We start from the raw sequence: 14,268 nt of genomic DNA on the forward strand, positions 1-14,268 counted from the left end.
AGCCAAGGAAATCAGCAGGGTTTTATTTGTGGGGGAATCATCCCGGGCTGATTTTGTTGGATGCTGTGTGGTTGCCCTGAGCATTGATCCAGTGGGTTGTTTGTTTAAGCCTGAGTTAAACTATTGTCCAGTAACGTGATTGCGATACATGGTAACGGATGCTGCAGGGGTTGAGTGGTGGTGTGAATCCACAGGGTTACTGGTAACAAATGCGTGTGTATTGAGTGGGGTAGACATTCGAAGTCAAAATGAATTGTTAATTCGGACTTTAAGTACTGTTAATGCATTAGGAAAAGTTACAATCATGAAGTGGAGGTTTGAGCAAATGGCGGGCAAAGACTTTGTTTTAGTTCAGACTAGTGCTGATGTAACAGCGGTGGGTCTGCCTGGTACTACTGGGGGCCCCAGGAAAGGAAAAGTGTGGGCTAGCATGCTGTATCGGAAGCAGTGTCTCCCGTAGTTGGGGGCGGAGATTGTTCTTGTTTCTATGGAGCAAGGGGAAAGAGTGGTCTGGAAGGGGAAGGGGAAGGAAGTGCGGAAGGTCTAATGAGTCCTCCAGCAAGGGGTAAGCATTCTGAATTGGTAGCAGCACTTGCCTCCCTGGCGAATAAATGGCAAAATGCCCAAGTTCCAAGTCCCTGCTATTCTCAGAAATGAAGCCCACCCCTAAAGAGGAAGAGGAGTGTTTGACTTGGGTGGAACAGACCTCTCAGATGCTGGATGAGTGGCAGTGCTCTGATGATATAAAAAGACAGCAATTGGTAGAGAGTTTGAGGGGGCTGGCTGTAAATGAAGTAAGATCCTTGAAGACACAGAATCCCTTTGCTGCTTCTGTGGGCTACAAAAAGGCAGTAGAAAATACTTTTGGCATGATGGGAAGCCCAATGGAGCTTATGACAGGATTTTGGAACATGTTTCATAAGAGGGAGCAACTTTCCGCTTACATTTTTTGGCTAGAGAGGTAGCTGAGTTGCTTGTGGTGTGGGGGGGTCATTCAAATGGCTGAGGTGAATCAGTTCTGAATGGACCAAGAGGCGAAAGGCACCCAGCCACTGATCTTTGGGGTCTCTGAATGTCTCGTAAGATGCGCCCCCTCCTTTTGTTTGTCAAGCTGATTTGAGAAGTAAGAGAGGAGGAGAATGTGAAGGAAGTGCGGGAGGCCTCCATGAGTACAGTCCTCAGTAGTAGACCCCTTGGCTGAAGTGACCACTGATAACCCATCCCAGGAAGTGGTAAAGGAGCTCGTGGCAGAGTGTAGGACTGAAACGTCCTGGATGTTATCAGTGGGTGCAGCCACCCCGCACAAAAACTCCGACAGGGAGTCGGGCCCCCTGAGGGGACGGACTAAGGAGAGGGCTGCAAGTGAATGGGGTCTTGCGAGTAGGGGAGTGACTGGTATTGTCTGTTATAACTGTGGTGAAGAGGGACATGTCAGGTGTGAGTGTGAAGGATGGGAAAACCCTCGGAGAGGGAGCCCCGGGTACCTAAGCAGAGAGACCGTGAGAGAATGGCCTGGCATCTCTGGGGGGGGGGGGGGGGGGACTCGTTCTCAGCAGTATATCGAGGAACACCTTAAAGCAGAAAAAAACTTACTGAAGGCTTAGTGGGACCAAGCTCCAGTGTATCACTACGGATTGAGGGTGTTAATGCTAGAGCCATACTTGACACTAGCTCTCCGGTTACTCTGCTGTGCGGTATGTATTACAGCTGATATCTGATGCACTTAACATTGATGCCATTCAGTGTGCTAAAGATCTGGAGTCTTAGTATGAATGATTATTTGTATGATGGTTACTTTTCATTGAAGGTGGAGTTGTCAGAGGCAGATGTAGGAGTAGCTGAGGTCCTTGATACATTAGAGTTGGTTTGTCCGGACACAGTTGAGAAAGACAAAACTTTTGTGGGGACAAATACTCCTAATATGAGGAGGTTAATGGGAGCCTGCAAGGAGAAAATTGGAGAGAGCTTTCTGAAAATATTGTCATTCACCCTTTGTTCCATACTGTTTTTGAGGAAGTGCGTGGCTGCACTGGGCTGAATGGTGAGCATAAATAAGGGACTGTGTGGTACAACCAGGCCAAACCAGTCGTGTTATGGCCTGAGGAAGTAGCTAGAGTGCCTGGAAATCCCAAATTTCCTGGAATGCCTGATGCCAAGGCCCTCTTGGTGGATGCTGCGGAAGACCATTAAGAGGAGTCCTGCTTACCTGTTGGGGTACTGGTGAGGCCTGAACTGCAGAAGCCCTCGGTTGTACAAGTGAACAGGATGACAGTGGTGTCAGGAAAACTTTGGACCGTGGGGGTCTCTGGCCAAAGTGTTATAGGAGAATTATTTCATTTATTATGGCCTCCCTAGGCGGATACATAGCAATCAGGGACAGGATTTCGAGAGTAGGCTCATATGTGAGTTATTGAGCATGGTTGGAGTTGAAAACTACGCCCGATCACCCACAGGGTGATCCCCAGCCCAAGAGGTTCAATCAGAACTTGTTAGGCATGCGTGGAACCCTGGAGATCAGCAAAAAGAACAAGTGGAGTCAACATATCAGTGGACATCTGGCCACTGCTACAACTGTACACAGAATCAAACTATTGGGTACTCATTGTAGTATCTGATGTTTGGGCGTGAAGCAGAGTTGTCCATTGATCTGTTTTGGTACTGTCAAGGAAGATATACAACAGACTTATCTGAAGTATGTGTCTGATATGAGAAGGGAGGTAAAAAAGGCTTATGAGTTAGCTGAGGTCATGGCTGCTAGGCAGAATCAAGGAAATAAGAGGAGGTATGATCTAAAGGTTAGGTTCTCCCAACCCGTGCCTGGAGACTGAGCCCTCATAAAGAATTTGGGACTACCTGGGACACAGAAATTGATTGACCACTGGGCGGCTATGCCCTATGTAGTGGAGAGGCAGATGCCAAACGTACCAGTTTTCCAGGTGAAACCAGAGAATGGGAATGGGCCTGTCAAAATTCTCCATCGGAACCACTTACCTCTGGGACAATAGGTGCATGTTGATCCAGAGCTTGATGTGGACCCTACACCGAGTAAGAAAACTGAGACAGAGGGAGACTGAAGGACCAGCAGCAGACAGGATTAGAATGGCCCCCGTTCCTGAATGGGATATAGACTTGGAGAATGAGGAAATGGGGGTATGGTATATACCGCCTTTTGCTAACTCCCCATTAATTGAGAAAGGGATTCCCAACCCTTCTTGCGCTGAGGCAGATGAAATGGGGGGGGGAGGGGCTAGCAGTGGACAGGGCAGGCTTGCAGCTGGACCATGAAGGTGGGCTGGGCTCTAAAATAACTGGGAATGAAGCTGAGCTCAGTAAAGTTGCAGAGGGATCAGAGTTGCTGTAAGGCAAAAGTAATAGACCAGGGAAGACCTCGCCATGTAGACCAGAAGTATCCCACAAAGTGTCTGAAACTGAAGAGTCAGGAGACCCCCAGATAGGCTGGCCTATGTAGCATCGGAGGAACAGAGTTTTGCGACTATCCCCATAGTGAGATATGTTATTGTCATTTACAAATAGATTGAAGGCTCTCACATCACAAAATTCCTCTGAAAATGGTGTTATTAATGATAGGATGGCAAATTGTTTCTAAGTCATGAGGATGTAATGCCCAGGTATTTCATTTAGCAGTTCTGTAAGAGCAGTCTATTCTGCTTTCAGCCCATTCGGGTTATTGTTGAAGATGAGGGATGATGGAGAATGTGTACCATCCGATTAGGATAGTGGAAATGGGGGGGGGGGGGGGCTTTTTTTTTGATGAGTGACGCTAAGGTTGGTCTTGGAGCTTTCGATTGGCTAGCCACAAAGAGAGAAGATGCTGGGGAGAACAGGCTGTAGGATATGACCCAGTGGGAGACTGGTTTGTTCTAGATGGATTATGAGCGATGTTTGGAAGGTGGTGTGTGCTTTCACGCAGACTGAGGGCCCTGCGTGTGAGTGACAGAGAAGTTCAAGATGAGTTGCAACTTGTGCACATCTGACTGTTTAATTTTAATGGCCCTTTTTGCTTTTTCTATCTTTTCCTTATTTAAGTAAGTTTCATATATATAATTCCTTTAGTTGTATGCGTTATGCTGTCTGTTATTTCTTGGCACTGAGTTGTAACAGGGTAGTGAATTACTCAGCATCCACACAAACTGGGATTTGGGGTGGGTGAGCAGATTCAATCTCTCGGTTTTTGCGAGACCAGAGTGTGTCTTCCCTAGACTTGTGCAGCCAAGCAAATCAGTGGGGTTTTACACCTTATTGTCTGATTACACTGCACTTTCTCTGTATCTGTAACACATCATTCTTCATTCTGTATTGCTTTTCCTTTGTATTACCTCAATGGTGAAATGATCTGTATGGTTGGCATGCACAACAGTTTTCCTCCACTTCATCTCAGTACATGTGACAATAATAAACGATTTGCCAGTTTAGTTTGGAGAAAACTTAAAGCTCACCATCCATGTAGATTGGTTGAATTTATTTGTGAGCAAATGTGTAACTAACTTTGATAATAAATTTACTTTGAACTTCTTGAAATTTCAAAATACATGTATGTCATCGTACACTATATTGAGATTCATCTTCTTGCAGGCATTCGCAGGAAAATAAGGAAGTACAGTAACACCTATGAAAAACTATACATAACAATGACAAATAACCAATATGCAAAAGAAAAATAGTGCAAGTTAAAATGAAGTGGTGTTTTCATAATTAGCCAAACATGAATAAAACTTTTTTTGTGCCTCCCCATTTTGTAATTTTATCTTCAGATATCCCATCTGCATTATGGAAAGACTTCTCCAGAATGTAGAAGTGAACTGTTTGCACATGTGATGGAAAGTCACAAGCCATAGAATCCTGTACAAGTCTTGGTGCTTTGCATCATATTGTACACATCTCAGTTATATGTCACCATACACTGCTGAAATTCATTTTCTTGCGGGTGTTCATACTGAATTCAAAGGAACACAATCGAATCAATGAAAACAACACACAAGATGGACAACTAATGTGCAAATGACAACAAATTGAAAATACAAAAAAAAAGCAATAAATATCAGAACATAGCATGAAGAATCCTTGAAAGTAAGTCTAATTTGTGGGAACAGTGCAGTGATTGGGCAAGTAAAGTTATCACCTTTGGTTCAGGAGCCTGATGGTGGAGAGGTAATGATTGTTTCTGAACCTGGTTGTGTGGGAGTTGAGGCTATTGTACCTCCTTGATGGCAGCAGTGAGAAAAGAGTGTGGATGATGAGGATCTTTGATGATGGATTCTACTGAGCTGCAACAGGGCTCCTTGTAGATGTGCTCAATGGTGGGGTGGGCTTTACCTGTGATGGACTGGGCTATATCCACTACTTTTTTGGAAGATTTCTGTTCAAGGACATTGGTGTTTGCATATCAGGTTGTGATGCAACCAGTCAGTATTCTCTCCACTACACTTCTGTGGATGTTTATGAAAGTTTTAGAAGATATGCTGAACCTTTGCAAACCATTCTCATTTTATACAAGGAACCAGTGATCACAGTGTTTTTCAGTTGGTTCTCACAACTACTCAGCTGTTCCTTTGTGGATATATTGATATACAAAACAAACTGCAGTTCTGTCATAAAACTCTGTTTAGTGATGTGATTAAAATATGCAGTGAACTTCTAGTACACAAAGATTTATGTTGGAAAGGAATTCAAGACGCAAGGAGAGCCTGTTCGAACATTTCATTGCTATTCTTACTAACAGATGCTCATGATGCAAAGTTTGAAAAATAGAACAAATCAATTTAAATTTGCATCAAATTGATTTCAGTTTGATAATACTGTGGGTTTGCAATTGTTGATTGTTTGCTGTTAAATTCAAAAGTTTTATTTTGAATGATATACCTGTTAATTCACAGTATTTTTAAAAAATGTCCATTTATTATTGGTGAATACATGTGTAGTTTAACTGATGTTCCCTAATGGGGAAATAATACTTCTATGCCATTTGTGCAAATTTAATATTTCAAATCCTATAATTTAAATAAAATAACTACTTCAAGACGCTGTTGATTTGAATAGGGGTGTCTTACGATTTCCATTATTTTGCTGAGGAAATCCCTGCAACTTTAACAGGTTGTCTTGACTGTGTAATTGGGTAAAGGGGAAGTAATAATATTAGTAATAGTTTACAAAGAAAAATAAGAACTAAAATGACAAATTTCAAATAATATTCTGTGCATTTGAATGTGCTTGGATTAACACTACCTAATATGGACAGGCAGACAGAAGGGGAAAAACAGACATTAAAAATCTATACAACAGTCAGATAAAACTTCTATGGGTATACTTTCATCAACGAAAACAGCAGTCAGCACTCCACACAAGCATATGCAATTCTGATAAGTATACACCATTAAATTTAAATGAGAGCACAACCAGAAACATGAAGACATTGTCACTATTGAAGGAAAAGTTAAATCATATAGCCATATAACAATCACAGAATGGAAACAGGCCATCTCGGCCCTCCTAGTCCGTGCCGAACTCTTAATCTCACCTAGTCCTACCTGCCCGCACTCAGCCCATAACCCTCCACTCCTTTCCTGTCCATATACCTATCCAATTTTACCTTAAATGACACAACTGAACTGACCTCTACTACTTCTACAGGAAGCTCATTCTACACAGCTATCACTCTCTGAGTAAAGAAATACCCCCTTGTGTTTCCCTTAAACTTCTGCCCCCTAACTCTCAAATCATGTCCTCTCATTTGAATCTCCCCTACTCTCAATGGAAACAGCCTATTCACGTCAACTCTATCCCTCTCAAAATTTTAAATACTCGATCAAATCCCCCCTCAACCTTCTACGCTCCAATGAATAGAGACCTAACTTGTTCAACCTTTCTCTGTAACTTAAGTGCTGAAACCTAGGTAACATCCTAGTAAATCGTCTCTGCACTCTCTCTAATTTATTGATATCTTTCCTATAATTCGGTGACCAGAACTGCACACAATATTCTAAATTTGGCCTTACCAATGCCTTGTACAATTTTAACATTACATTCCAATTTCTGTACTCAATGCTTTGATTTATAAAGGCCAGCGTTCCAAAAGCCTTCTTCACCACCCTATCTACATGAGACTCCACCTTCAGGGAACTATGCACTGTTATTCCTAGATCTCTCTGTTCCTCTGCATTCCTCAATGCCCTACCATTTACCCTGTATGTTCTATTTGGATTATTCCTGCCAAAATGTAGAACCTCACACTTCTCAGCATTAAACTCCATCTGCCAATGTTCAGCCCATTCTTCTAACCAGCATAAATCTCCCTGCAAGCTTTGAAAACCCACCTCATTATCCACAACACCTCCTACCTTAGTATCATCGGCATACTTACTAATCCAATTTACCACCCCATCATCCAGATCATTTATGTATATTACAAACAACATTGGGCCCAAAACAGATCCCTGAGGCACCCCGCTAGTCGCCGGCCTCCATCCCAATAAACAATTATCCACCACTACTCTCTGGCATCTCCCATCTAGCCACTGTTGAATCCATTTTATTACTCCAGCATTAATACCTAATGACTGAACCTTCTTAACTAACCTTCCACGTGGAACTTTGTCAAAGGCTTTGCTGAAGTCCATATAGACTACATCCACTGCCTTACCCTCGTCAACATTCCTCGTAACTTCTTCAAAAAATTCAATAAGGTTTGTCAAACATGACCTTCCACGCACAAATCCATGCTGGCTACTCCTAATCAGATCCTGTCTATCCAGATAATTATTAATGCTATCTCTAAGAATACTTTCCATTAATTTACCCACCACTGATGTCAAACTGACAGGTCTATAATTGCTAGGCTTACTTCTAGAACCCTTTTTAAACAATGGAACCACATGAGCAATACGCCAATCCTCCGGCACAATCCCCGTTTCTAATGACATCTTAAAGATCTCCGTCAGAGCTCCTGCTATTTCTACACAAACTTCCCTCAAGGTCCTGGGGAATATCCTGTCAGGACCCGGAGATTTATCCACTTTAAAATTTCTTAAAAGCGCCAGTACTTCCACCTCTTTCATTGCCATAGGTTCCATAACTTCCTTACTTGTTTCCCACACCTTACACAATTCAATATCCTTCTCCTTAGTGAATACCAAAGAGAAGAAATTGTTCAAAATCTCTCCCATCTCCCTCGGCTCCACACATAGCTGACCACTCTGATTCTCTAAGGGGCAAATTTTATCCCTCACTATCCTCTTGCTTTTAATATAACTGTAGAAACCTTTTGGATTTACTTTCACCTGATTTGCCAAACCAACCTCGTATCTTCTTTTAGCTTTTCTAATCTCTTTCTTAAGATTCCTTTTACATTCTTTATATTCCTTGAGCAATTCCTTTACTCCATGCTGCCTATATCTATTGTAGACATCCCTCTTTTTCCAAACCAAATTTCTAATATCCCTTGAAAACCATGGTGCTTTCAAACCTTTAACCTTTCCTTTCAACCTAACAGGAACATAAAGATTCTGTACCCTCATAATTTCACCCTTAAATGACCTCCATTTCTCTATTACATCCTTCCCATAAAACAACTTGACCCAATCCACTCTCTCTAAATCCCTTCGCATCTCCTCAAAGTTAGCCTTTCTCCAATCAAAAATCTCAACTCTAGGTCCTGTCCTGTCCTTCTCCATAATTATATTGAAGCTCATGCTATTGTGATCACTGGACCCGAAGTGCTCCCCAACACACACATCTGTCAGCTGACCTATCGCATTCCCTAACAGGAGATCCAACACTGCCCCATCTCTAGTCGGTACTTCTATGTATTGTTGCAAAAAACTATCCTGCACACATTTCACAAACTCTAAACCATCCAGCCCTTTTACAGAATGAGCTTCCCAGTCTACATGTGGAAAATTAAAATCTCCCACAACCACCTTGTGTTTACTACAAATATCTGCTATCTCCTTACACATTTGCTCTTCCAACTCACGCTCCCCATTAGGTGGCCTATAATACACTCCTATCAGTGTTACTACACCTTTCCCATTCCTCAATTCCACCCAAATAGTCTCCCTAGAGGAGCTCTCTAATCTATCCTTCCAAAGCACCGCCATAAGATTTTCTCGGACAAGCAATGCAACACCTCCTCCTCTGGCCCCTCCTACTCTATCACACCTGAAGCAACTAAATCCAGGAATATTTAGTTGCCAATCACACCCTTCCTGCAACCATGTTTCACTAATAGCTACAACATCATAATTCCAGGTATCAATCCACGCTTTAAGCTCATCCACCTTTCTTACAATGCTCCTAGCATTAAAATAGATACATTTCCAACTCCATAATCTGAGCAGACTAGATATTGACAAGGAAGTGTCAAATGTCTGGCGCAGAGTTGGAGGACCTCTTCCCAGAACCAAAAGGGTTCCTTGTGGCACTAAGGACCAGGTGGTTAACACAAAAAATCAACAAAAATACATAATAAATGACCAATAAATGCAAGGTGATAAATGTAGAAATGTTAAGGAAAAAAAACAAATCATCCAACACATTACAGTATCTTGTTGCAGCTTAACTTTATCTGATTACTTACATAGGCACAATCAGGTGGCAAACATCATTCATCAGAATCTTGCTTTAAAATACAAACTCACAAAGGAAATCACTTCTTACTATAAATACAAGCTTGATCCAGTTTTGAGTCAGAATCCCACAAATATTGTTATGACTGATCAGTTATTACTGATGGACAATCCATCTGGATAATACAGGATAAACAAGCAAGAACAACCTATTTAATAGAAATAGCCATTCCAAACACTCATAACATACAGAAATCAATAAATGAAAAACACCAGAAATATGCTGAATTAAAAAAGGAAATTGAATGACTTTGGAACATAAGGAGGGTATACATTCTCTCAATAGTAATATCTACAAGTGATATCATCCCAAAGACACTACACCATAGTATTAAACATTTAGGGCTACACAGCAAAATCTCTGTAAATTGTAAGAAAGCCACAATACTAAACACCACTAGAATAGTCTCAGAGTTCCTGGCAATTGACAAATGAGTGTGCTTGACTATGTCTGTACAAGTTTGAACTGAGGGGGAAAAATAGTAATAACAGACTTGCAGGACTGTATCCCTTTCTTCTCTTCATAGGCTTATGGATATAATTAAAATATGGCATGGATTGGTGGGAGTTATAAATTAAGACCCACCCTCACCCTAATTTATATAGTTTTTCTTGAATATTTATCTTTTGTGTTCTTAATTGTTTTCTTATGTTTTACAGCGAATGCATCGAATGGAACATTGAAGACAGAAAGTGGAACATCGCCACGTGCAAGGAAAGCAAAAGCTTCATGAAATTGGATTTTAAAATGGGAGCTTTCTGAAACAAAACTGATAATTTCATCTGTTCATCATGTCTCGCCCTTGAACCATTCAACTTTCTTTTTCTGCTAATCAGAGTTGAGCAAAGAAGTTGATGACAAATCCCTTATGAGAAGCTCTTCTGGTTATATGATATGAAATTATGTCTGAAATGGAGCTGTGTTTCAAGTTTTCAAATGATTTGGCTCTACTCTGATATGCAATTTATTTTTGTGTTTTCAGTTTTGGAATGATCTTTCAGATAGGAAGGTAGCTGTGGTAAATAGGGTGAGAGAGAATTCAGCCAATTTGGATGCATGTACCAAAAGCATGTTACTAATGTAACAGACACAAAACTTTTGTGTTTGCCTTAACGACATGTTTGGAATCATGCATTAGATTATCTTGTTAACTGGTGATTACGTTTGTCACAACTTGCATTTTGTTTATTCATTAAACCCTTTCTTCACCCCCCCCAATGTTTTTTCTCTTTGCTTTTTTTTGAGGGATTGCAAAAACATGACAGACTGTAACAAACTTCACACATGTTCAAGCATGCGATTTTTCAGATTTCTTTGTACTGTATTTCCCTCAGTATCCAAAGGAGAGCTCTGCCTCACTCACCATTACTGTGTAACAGTCTTCTGTGTTACAGTAAACATACTTTGATCTCAAGGATACAATAGTATATCATTGAGCAATGGTCATTTCATAGGTACATATGTTGTCTAATTAAATGTAATTTCTATTGCTGTAGAGCACTGCAACTCATTGGGGCACTGTAGGATCTTTTTACAAGATTGATTAATGCTGCCACTAATGTCTGAACATTTCGTAAACAGTTTTACTTTGATAATTTAAGGAAAATCTTTTGGGTGTGTTTGACTTCCATCCCTGAAGACTCTCCTCAGTTCTTATTCAGCTGCAAAGAATGACCCTCCAGAAACTGCTATGTTGCAGCAACAATATAACTTAGCAAAATATTACTGTGGGGGAGTTTATTTTGAAAGCTAATTGAGCACCACAATCCATTGTTATATGTTGTGTATTCTTCATCATTTTAGTAACTTTAAGATTGTCAAAGTAGTGCTTTGCCGATTAGATGCATGATGGAGACTGTGCCTTAACGTGACAAATGTTGTCTACTTCTGTACTCTTAATACGACAAGGCATCAAAATATAACTACTATGTCAGCACTGTTGATTCTTTCATCTCAAACAAAAACAAACTTATACCTTCTCATATTTTAATAGTATTTTTTTAAAGATTGTTTATTTTAATCAAATAAAAGTGTTTTGCTGTTCTAAGATGTCAGATCTGGAACTAGCTTGTATTTAATAACAATTGTCACCAAAACTATTTTACATGACAGAACTGAGAATTATTTTAAAACAGTTTATTTTCCCAGAACATGCTTCATTTGGAATTTGCCTTGTTCCATTATGTTTTCTTTTAGGAATTAAGCAATTCAAAGAGCTCTTTCTCTCAGGACATTCTTCTTGTTTGGGGCAACTATTTCAGCAAATACTTATTTTAGGCTTCTTTGTCTTAACCAAAAGATTATTTGCAAGATTCTGTCTTTTGGAGGGCTGAAGGAACCTCCAACTCTTGTGCAGCTTTGGAAGTTACATCATACTGATCCCCACTTTGTGGATAAAGCTGTGTAGTGGGAAGATGTATCTTTTTAATTTGATGAGCTTCTACCATATGCTGTAATAAGCACAGTCAACTCTCAATTTTTTTTTAGTGTTTTCAAAGCAGCTGATAAATGAAGGCTTGTGTAAGTATGTGTTTTGTCTTTTGCAAAATCCTTCACATGCATACATATTTTTTAAAAATGATTGTGTTGGTGGCATTAAACCAAATGAGCATGCATACATTCAGTTGTCCAGTTATTGTAACAAATCACATGTACATACTAAATTGCCTTATGTACAAGCCTATATGAAATCATTTGTATTGAATCACTGCATCTAGACTTAACATCATTTTATCGTAACACATTCTACATTCAGAAATTGTTTGCCATGTGCCATATTGTTATGTATGTACATAAAAAAACAAATGCAAATAAAGTACATTTATGTACACTCCATTTATATTGAATCACCATCTTTGTCATTTGTACAAAAGATACTGTATTCAAACATTTACACAATGGCACTGAGTAGAATACCACTGAGGTAAGTTAAACTTGACCTAATTTGTCTTTCTATAAAAATAGGAAGCTGCATTGTTCTTGTAAAATTCTATGAACAATTCCATGAATTGTTTCCTAAAACAAGGGTTGAGGTAAATCCCACTATTTCATACCAATTAACACAATGTGTTGGTGCCCACATTGGAGCACAGTTCACATTCCTTTCATCTGCCCATTGCTTTGAATGTTGCATGTACAATCAACATACTTACAGGGAAGTAAAAGTTCTAGTCTTTCTCAAGCTCTTGTGATTGGAGTTGAGGACAAAGTTTATGTCCTGCCATTAATAGCACTGTTTTCAACCTATTGTTCTATCCAGCTCTGGCAAAGGACTGTCTATAGGAAACATCCCCTATAGATGCCCTATTGGTGTATTTGCATGTTGGCGTTAATTAAATTTTCTCTGTAGACTGGAAAAAATATGGTTATTGCTGCACTTGTTAGTGCTAGGGAGACAGGACATCCTGTGTGACTGATGGGGTGGGCAGATTTGAACAGAATATTGATCTTATCCTTGAGGAAATACTGAAACTCCAGTGGGATATTTCAAAAAGCAGCTGTTTTCCAGCCTATTTTCTTAAAAGCATATATAAATTTAATTGACCCTTTTGGAAATAAAAAGGACCATGGGTAAACAACAGCTTAAATTTTATTATGACATAAAACCTAACCATTTAGGTGGTTATAGTGAAAATCAGTCCTGAATGTCAGAAGCTTTTCTAAATTCAGTCAAGTAAATGTTAATTTTCTTTTCTAATACATTTTGTGAATCAATGTAACTGTAATAGCTTGTTCCTGACACATTATTTTTGTGTTCAGACAACTTTATGATCAGTGAAGTGAAGGCTATTTTTCCCTCCACTGGTAAAACAGAACATAGTTCAAGGTGACTTTTATTTAATTCTGCGGATGTTGTCATTTGTTATATTTAGTTGTGGGTTGTAGAGCACAGTATTGTGTTTATTAGTTGCTATTCCAAACATATCTTCAAATGCCAAACTCTCTGTAAATGTATGTTTGGCAGCAGGGTATTGCAAGTTGAAAATACATTTGGAATCTGTTATAAAAACCACTTTCTGTAATTTGAAAATAAACTTGTTGCCTCATCTGTAAAATTCTATTGATTGTTCTTCATTTTGACTTTTTCTCATGTTCTGAGTACACATGTTGTGATTAGATATGGAGGAAGATGTCAGAACTGTCTAACATATCATAGACAGCACACAAGCTAGTTATGTATATTCAGTAAACATATTTTGCGGTTGTATATAATGGCAACGGCCTATTGTGTAGAGATGCATATCTACTGATGGAAAATCTGACATAGTTCATTGACCTGAGGTCAAATGTTCATATTTAATATTTTTTAGAACTGATGGGAATGACGTCAGTTATTATGTCTGCAGCTGATAATAACATGGAAGCTTTTCTTGTGGTTGAATGTTACCATGTCATCCAAAGGCTTTGTAGTTTCATACTGAAGCCAGTCTCTTGATCACCAAATGGATTTGTTCATCAGCAGTGAATGAACATAACTTGCACTTGTATTGCATTTTTAATTTAGTAAAACAATCCAAGAGAGATGGAACATGTGATTTTGCAGATGACTTTTCCCATTCCCTATTCTAGTTCCCCTTTCACCCCTACTCTTCTCACTTGCCCATCACCTCCCTCTGGTGCCCTTTC

At 39.7% G+C, this 14,268-nt stretch overlaps 1 protein-coding gene across 1 annotated transcript in view; it reads left to right on the plus strand.

Moving 5' to 3' along the window:
* LOC132399902 (translocating chain-associated membrane protein 1-like) overlaps window positions 1–13,690 on the plus strand; it is a 123,416-nt gene extending 109,726 nt beyond the window's left edge. Inside the window, exon 11 of the mRNA XM_059980801.1 lies at window positions 10,302–13,690. Coding sequence (XP_059836784.1) covers window positions 10,302–10,375 — 74 coding nt within the window. The 3' untranslated portion in view covers window positions 10,376–13,690. The remainder of the gene's footprint in view (window positions 1–10,301) is intronic.
* Window positions 13,691–14,268: the final 578 nt, after the last annotated feature.

This window comes from Hypanus sabinus, chromosome 9 (genome assembly GCF_030144855.1).
Source record: "Hypanus sabinus isolate sHypSab1 chromosome 9, sHypSab1.hap1, whole genome shotgun sequence".
Lineage (NCBI taxonomy): Eukaryota > Metazoa > Chordata > Chondrichthyes > Myliobatiformes > Dasyatidae > Hypanus > Hypanus sabinus.